The 7,953-nt window shown below is 39.4% G+C and overlaps 1 protein-coding gene across 1 annotated transcript; it reads right to left on the reverse strand.

Moving 5' to 3' along the window:
* Positions 1-1,226: 1,226 nt before the first annotated feature.
* On the reverse strand, positions 1,227-4,395 carry NPS (neuropeptide S; the record flags this gene model as incomplete). Its single annotated transcript, XM_019728338.2, has 2 exons — positions 1,227-1,622; positions 4,309-4,395. Coding segments are annotated over 2 exons (267 nt in total), but the record flags the coding sequence as incomplete, so codon positions are not given.
* Between the last annotated feature and the right edge of the window lie 3,558 nt (positions 4,396-7,953).

Raw genomic sequence — 7,953 nt, forward strand, 5'->3', positions numbered from 1 at the left:
ACTGGCCCATATGAATGCAAATAGAAGACGAAGAGGATTCCTCTGCACTAACAATCTTTTCCCTTCAGGAGACACCCAGTCGCCACCACTCTTCCCATGCACTTATTAATGCAGCAACTGTTTCAACCTTGCAGGAGTAAATAATGGCTATTGGGCTTTCTAATTAGCTGTCCTGCCACTAACGCTTGGCAGATAAGAAAAATGCCAATTTCCCTGACAATCTTCTGTCAGATTTCCTACAGTTTATTGGGTGCTCGCTCCATCTCCCCTATTAATGCTGAGCGTCCGAACTCCACTCCGAGACGGGTCTCCTCTCGGCACCTGGAAACGCAGCGAAGGCATTCATTCATCTCTGAGTGAGCTCCTGTCTGCTCACAGGTTTTGCAGCACCATCAGGCTTAGTGGGGGTGATGGAAAGTGCTCCCAATAAACTGTGGACAAGCTGAAAGAAGACTGTCAGGCAAATAGCCATGTGTCTACACACAGAGTGCAAGGTGGAAAACATAACGATTTTCTTGGTTGGAATGCCCTTCGCATGTTACAGAATCAAACATGCACATACACCTTTAATTAATGTGATGCTTTTGAAAGAATAACACATCAACCAATGTAGCATTATCATTTTAAAAAGGAGTTTCAATGGAAGGGGTGTCAGGTCTTTCCTGGAGGGGGTGGGAGTGGGGCTAATCAGCACAGTTTGGGGAACTGGTTCCTCAAAGCCCCCCCCCCACCACCACCACCACAGGGTAACCAGTGGTCTTTCTGTTGTTGTTGTTGTTCCTGGCAATAATTCTGGTTTAAGATTTTTAAAAGGTGACACATTTCCGAGACCAAACAGCAATTCACGTCTATTTGATGGACAGGGGTGGCAAGAGTTACATTTGAGGGCTCTGCTAGTGTTCGCTTCTGGTATCAACTGATGGACTGAGAAAAGATTCATCCCATCACCGTTTCCTGATTCTATTCGTGTGCCACGAATCTTAACTTCGGTTAATTTCACAAGCCTGTCTTAGAAACTGAAAAAACACATCTCAAAAGAATTGGCTTTGCTAAGTCATTTCAGAAAACTATATTTAAAAGAAAAAAACTCAGTATTATGATATTAAAGTGTTATAGGCAGAAATGACATCATATCATTGCCATTATAGTAAAAATACTCATACTTTCTGGTCAATTTAAGATCAGAGTAAATGTATCCATTTCTACCCAGGAAAATTACAAACTGATCACGTAAATAGTTTATTCTCTCACAGTGGAAGTTTGAGACAGGTTTACTTTTTTTTTTTTAAACTCAATTTACGAGCTAGGACAGAAAACATATTTAAGCTTGAAAGCAGACCAATATGTAATGATAAAGATATGACTGAATTTTAGCACATTAGTCACATTCTACCAACTTTGAGATTAACTCCCAGAGTCCTTTGCACACTTATTCATCTTATTCATGATTTTGCTCTTTGAAGGGAAGTTTTTTTCATCCCTGTTCCAACTCCATTGCGAAAGGACCTTTTCATAAACGACTTCTCCAAAACTGGCTTTAGAAAATCTAGTCCCTCGCTCCTGTCCATCCTGGCCGGACAGCTGCTCAGCAGGATGAGAAAGTATTCAGGCTTTCCAGACACCTGGCAATTCAGATGGGGGTGGGGGAGAGAAAGAACGCAGCTTTAGGATTAAAAGCTTACTTCAGTAGTAACAATTTTCAAAATCATATGGCAATAAATCTAAGCTAGCCAATGTTTTTAAGGGGCAAATGTTGCTCAAACATAATATATACTTTATCTGATACAAAATACTATGTGGAACTATTAGCCCTCTTGTCTAATTTTTACACTACTTATGTAACTGCTGCTATTGAGTATTTGCTTCACACACTGCACGTAGTTATCTTGTCGCTATCACTTTATAAAGACTCTTTCAAGTGGCACTGATTAGTCCTGGGAACAGTTTTTAAATTTCACTGAGAAAAACAATCCGTGACAACCAAAATTCAGGTTTTAGTTGGAAGCATTTTCCTTCTGGGGCCTGTCCTGGGCCACTGCCATGGTTCTCCATAGGGTGTCTTGCTGCTTAAATGTTGGCATCTTTGTCTTTTGACTTTGGTTCAATTTTTCATCAATGGCTTGACATCCTGGATGAAGTCGGATAGTGAAGTGGCGCTTTGTCATGAAACAAAGAAATCTGGAATCTTAAAGCTCAAGTTGGCCATCGAGAAGCTACAGGTTAATCCCATACTTTGTAGATGAAGAAACAAAAACAAAAGCAAAAGGACGTCCTAAGAAACAGGGCTGGCAAGTCCACGAGGTGGACCCGATCCAGGAATTGGGTAAGAATTTTCAACACTTGTCATATGTCCTCTCCTTCCTGGTTTCAGAGGAAGCACAGCTACACATTTTACCAATAATAGGAGTAAAGAGTTATCAATAATCTTTATGTTCCATGTGCATCATTTCATTTTATCCCCTCCAAAAGCTGTACGAAGTACGTACTATTACTTCCTCAATTACAATTTCCTTTGAATGAGGAAATTAAAAGGCTTGTAGGTGAAGAGGGATTACAGTTGAGGCATCTGACTCCAAGCCCATGTTTGTTTTTCAACTCTATGAGAACTACAAGAGGAAAAGGGGGCTGAACACTTCTATTATAAATCAAGAAACATACTACGAAGTAAAAATTGTACATTTTTCTTTCCTGGTGTTGGATTGTGGGTGACTTTGGAAGTTGAAATGGGGGCAGAATGCATAAAATGACCCCTGACATTCCTCACCCATGACTGTGTGGCTTATGAAGTTTCCAGCAGTCAGAGCTCCCAGGAAAATCATTTCCACTGGCTTCTGGAGGGGAAAGTGGGGGCTTTTAGGGGTAGGGGGATCTGAGACTAGTCAAAAAGAATGTCAGAAATATTGATCATGGGAAAACCAATGAAAACCGCTTATTTGAACACCACTATGTGTTTTTCCTGTGCTAACAGAGGAAATCTAAGCAAGAAATAATGCCATCTATTTTAAATCCCCAGGAAGGAGGGGTCTATGAGTCATTTCAGGAAGGGAAGCATTCCAGTTCTTTCCAGAAATACTCATGAAGCCACCTTTATGTTGTGAAAGAAACACATCAGTTCTGGTTGTGAGATTCTGAACATGTTCCTAAAAGCAGTCTGATGCCCTTTGCTAATCATTGGAGGGAGTCCTTGGCAGAGCGAAAGTTAACAGAATTACACTGTACAGTTACTTGCCTGGTTGACGGAGTTTATAAGGTTCACAAGTATTACAAAAGGAATACTCCTTTGTCTGCATAATCACTCACCCTAAACAGCCACATTGACAAGGTTATAACAAGAACAACATTGTCACATGCAAAAATAGAAATATGGAAAATGCAGGAAGGAAGAAATATTTCATTTATGAACAAGAAGATCTCATAAGTAATTAGAAGGACATTCTTAACTAAAAAATAAACAAACAAAAAACACAAAACCTGCACACAAGTGTCTCTTGTTCCACAGCAATGTCATGAAGGGATCTCCAGGGAACGAATGGAAAGTCATTAGTAAGACAGTTGACAAAATACACCAATTTATGGATTGTGACTCATCAACTTGATCAATGTGGTGTCTTAAGAAATCAGCGACTAAATTAGTGTTGAGTGCTCATAGGAGTAAAACAGGGGGAAAAGAAGCTAGATTAAGTAAACACGAAAAAGAAAAATGACAGATGCAAAGATTCGTGAGAACATCAATAAAATACATAGCTAGATCATTATGTGTGGACACATATTTATTATTTAGGATTTATGTGGCATCTCATTGTCCTATACGTAGGCTCATAAATTACATTGATTTCAGTAATTACAGTGTGCTAGGTTAAGTTTCAGTGCAGCAAAGTGAAAGCACCAAGCACTAAGTGACAAAAACTACTTTAAAATTGTAAACAAAACATGGACATAAAAGAACTGAAATATCATGTAGAAATAGTATTTAAAATTCCAAGGAAAGACATTCGTTTTTCTGGATGTCTTGAACAGTTCAACGAATATAGTTAGGAGCTCAATCAATATTCTTGAATAAATATATAAATTAATATTTTATGTGATATTTCATTGAGATATGACATTTTACCTACATTCTGCATCTGAAAAGGTTACCAAAAAAGTTACTTGTACTTTTCTCATTGAAAGATCTAATAATAAATAATTAATACTAATAATAAAGAAAATTACTTTTCTATCACATCCTCATTGAGATTATTTTAAATTTACGCACTCTACGATTCTAGCTATCCAGTCAAGTAGCAAAAATAGAGGCAAAACTCTTACCTTGGCAGATAGAACTGGATAACACCAAAACACATGTATCGTAGAAATTGACAGAACTAGAATAAGATTGAATTTTAATGCGCTGCAGAGTAGGAAAAAAAATACCCCAGATTAGTATCACACAGGCAAGTATAAACTTAAAAAAAAAAAAGCATATACAAACTCAACACTTCTCTTTGTGGAAAAATGCAATCTTTTACCTAATCATTTTGGACTTTCCAAAATCTCTGCAGGTCTGTGGTTTTATTGGCAAATTTCTCACACTCGCTGCCTGATCCTCTTGGGTGACCCTTTTATATCAGAAAAGTTCAGGAGTAAAAATGTCATCACGTCCCATCATATGTTACTAATTGGTCTGGCCATGGCCTTTTATTCTTGTTAAGTTGGAAAAGGACAATGACACACAGGCATTGTCACTAAACTACCAGCGATGGACTTAATTTAAAGTTTGCCATTAAAAATGTCCTTCAAAAACATTGTCTTCTAAACTGCATTGCTGTGACATAGATGGCCGGAGGCCTCAAAAGGAACCAAGAGTTTGTTTTGCTTGTTTAAACACTTAAGAAGCATGACATCATTTCTTTGAATATCCCAGGTACCTTGTTTCAGAGACAACTACAAAAGGAATCCTTACAAAAATAAAGAGGACCTATCCAAACAACCCCTGCAGATAGATTATTTACATTTTCTACAATAGAGTTCCTTCTTAGGACTTCTGAGGTTAAAGCAGGGAAACAAATGTCAAACCCTTTGTCACTAGTCCTTTAGAAAAGGAAGTGCCCTACCTGTACCCCTGTCCATGTGTGTCCCCCAAGTCCCAGCCCAGAGTTCTGGGAGCCGGCTCGCCATGGCCCCCGTTTTCTCTTCAGGGCATGGGAGTTCTCCAGGAAGCCTCTGCTGTGCTTGCACCTCAATGGGCATTCACATTAATACATTGATTCAGGGCCGCTGAGTGTGAACAGATCCTGCTGAAGCTTACAATGGAGGAAAACATCAGGAAGGTGCTTTCTGCTTGAATAACTAGTGTTTCTGAGATGGCCCCAACATCTTTGAATACAAAGCAACTGAGGAAAATCCTTGCCTCCTCAAATCAGCCCTCTTTGGAGGACAAAGCTGCCCGGTGTCTGGGGCATTTGCTGCCCTGTCAATGCTCCCCTCCCCTCCCTCCCTCCCTCCCTCCCTCCCTCCCCTCTCCTCTCCTCTCCTCTCCTCTCCTCTCCTCTCCTTTCGGAACTGCCACTTGAGATGAAGCTCATGCAGCTGTCAATCATTTGGTTACAGCTTGACCACCACAAGGCAAAGCAGGGAGCCTGGGCTCTCAAGAGATCCCAGATCACAAGAATTGGTACCACGTTGGGAGCTGGGACATGTGATCAGACCCCTTTGATCATAGTCCTTTTGACGACATGATATGATGATTGGGAGATAAAGAGCTTTAAGAGCACCAAGGAAGTGGACACACGTGTACTTTTGGTCTCTCCTTAAACCCAGCTGAGATAAACACATAAGAACAAAAGAATAAGAGAGAAGATGACAGCATCAGTGTTTTCTTGATGAGCAATTGACTAAGTAGATCTGAGAAAGGTGTCCATTAAAATGGTAACGTAGTAACAGGCCCTCAACAGACTCAAGTATTTGTCGAATCAGTGATTTTTTGATACGATGCAGGTGACACTAAGAGAAGGAAGATAACGGGAAGCTTGAGAATCAGTTCAATCCGACATGCCCTCCCCACTTCCCGTGTCCACACTCCTTTGGCTTTGGCAGACTATAGGTGTGTTCTAAGAAGAGGGTAAAGCAGAGGGTCTCCCGACTAAGGGAATAGGGCGTTAAGGGATTCTCTTCTGAACACAGAAGTTGAACAAGTATTATACTCAATGCTGAGACCCATGGAACTCGTCTTCGACAGAACTCCCAGAACTGTTAGACATGTCTTTACCCTCTAGAGCAGGGGTGTCCAAACTGCAGCTCGCGGGCCAACTGTGGCCCACAATCCATTGTTAATTGGCCCGCAGCAAATTCCAAAAAATATTTAGTTTACTTAAATAAACCAGGTGAGGCAATACGTACTTTACCTCGAGTGAGTGGTCTGGCTGTTTGTGTATTTTACCGCATATGGCCCTTGGTGGAAATTGTTGAAAAAAGTTTGGACACCCCTGCTCTAGACAAATGCGTGAAAGACTGTTCTCTGGGGAATCTGCTCAGCTCAAGATAAACAACCTAGATACACAGACATCATGGTTTCCTAATAAAGACAGCCCAGCCAAGTGCAATTCACTACAGCCCAGAGCTGACAATACCCAATAACACAAAAAACATTTATGGACTTTTTAGTGCCTAACTCTTAAATATAAATAGACAACTCAGAGATGCAATGAAAATAAGTAAGATATATTTATAAAGGCAGAATTCAAAAAGAAAAAAAAGAAAATGAAAGAGAAGTCTGCAGCAACAATATTTTATCATGACGTATAGAAACCCCTGCCAAAAAAAAGGAAAAAAGAAAAGGAAATTTAAAGGAAACAAGAGAAAATACAAGAGAAGAAACATTTTTTAAAATACCTAATATTTTCCAAAAAAAGGAAATATTGTATCTATAAAATAAAGAAAGCTATGTAACATTTAGAAGACAAAAAGAGCTCATGAGAATTAAAAGTATAAAAACTCAGTAGTATGATTAAAAGATAGGGTTAAATAAATCTCCCAACCATTAGAGAAAAAACAGTAAGAAGAACAATTTAAAGAACAGTACCCATTCAGCAGGTCCAACATATAGTAGGAATTCTAGAAAAGAAAAGAGAAAAAGCAAGAGGGGAGGGAATCAGCAATACAAAAAAACCCCAAGAACATGTCCCATAACAGAATGTTATGACTTTCCAGAAGGAGAGGACTCATTGAGTAACTACCATTATGGATAAATTTGACCTGTCCACCACAAGATACATCATCATAAAATATCAGTAAATTACATCCTACCATTTTCCAGATTATCTACAAAGACCCAGAAGTCATAAATATTTCAGATTTCTCAAAATCTGGCAGCTTAGAAGACAATGGAACAATGCCTTCAAAATTCTAGAAGAAAAATATGATATCCAATCTAGAATTTATCCCCAAGAGAACTACCATTAAGTGTAAGACTATAATAAACATTTTCAGATATGTAAGACCTCAAAATTGTCCTTCCCACACACCTTTGCTCAGAAAGCACTTCAGGATGTGCTCCACCAAAATAAGTGCGTGAACCTATAGAGAGGAAACCGTGAGGTACACAGGACAGGAGGTCAGTGCAGGAGACAAAGGAAGCAATTCCCAGCCTGACAGTAAAGCGAGATTCCGCGATGAGATCTGGACACCAGACCTGAGGGGCGACAAGCCCAGGCTGGTGTGCATTAGAGGACTCTCAGGGAGACTTCTGCAAGAAGATGAAAACCACAGAGTATCTGAATGTCTTGAGAGAGCTAGGCAGCTGGAGTATCGGGCATTGAATTAGTGCCAAATCTGTAGGAAAATAAGCAAAAATAAAGAACAAGAGACACATATTTACTTTAATGAAAACAAAGTTATATAAGAAACTCAAGTAACTACTTAGCTCAGTTGGGAGTATCGTTTCCAGTTATAATAATGTAATTATTAAATCATGAT

Source organism: Rhinolophus sinicus, linkage group LG07 (assembly GCF_036562045.2).
Source record: "Rhinolophus sinicus isolate RSC01 linkage group LG07, ASM3656204v1, whole genome shotgun sequence".
Lineage (NCBI taxonomy): Eukaryota > Metazoa > Chordata > Mammalia > Chiroptera > Rhinolophidae > Rhinolophus > Rhinolophus sinicus.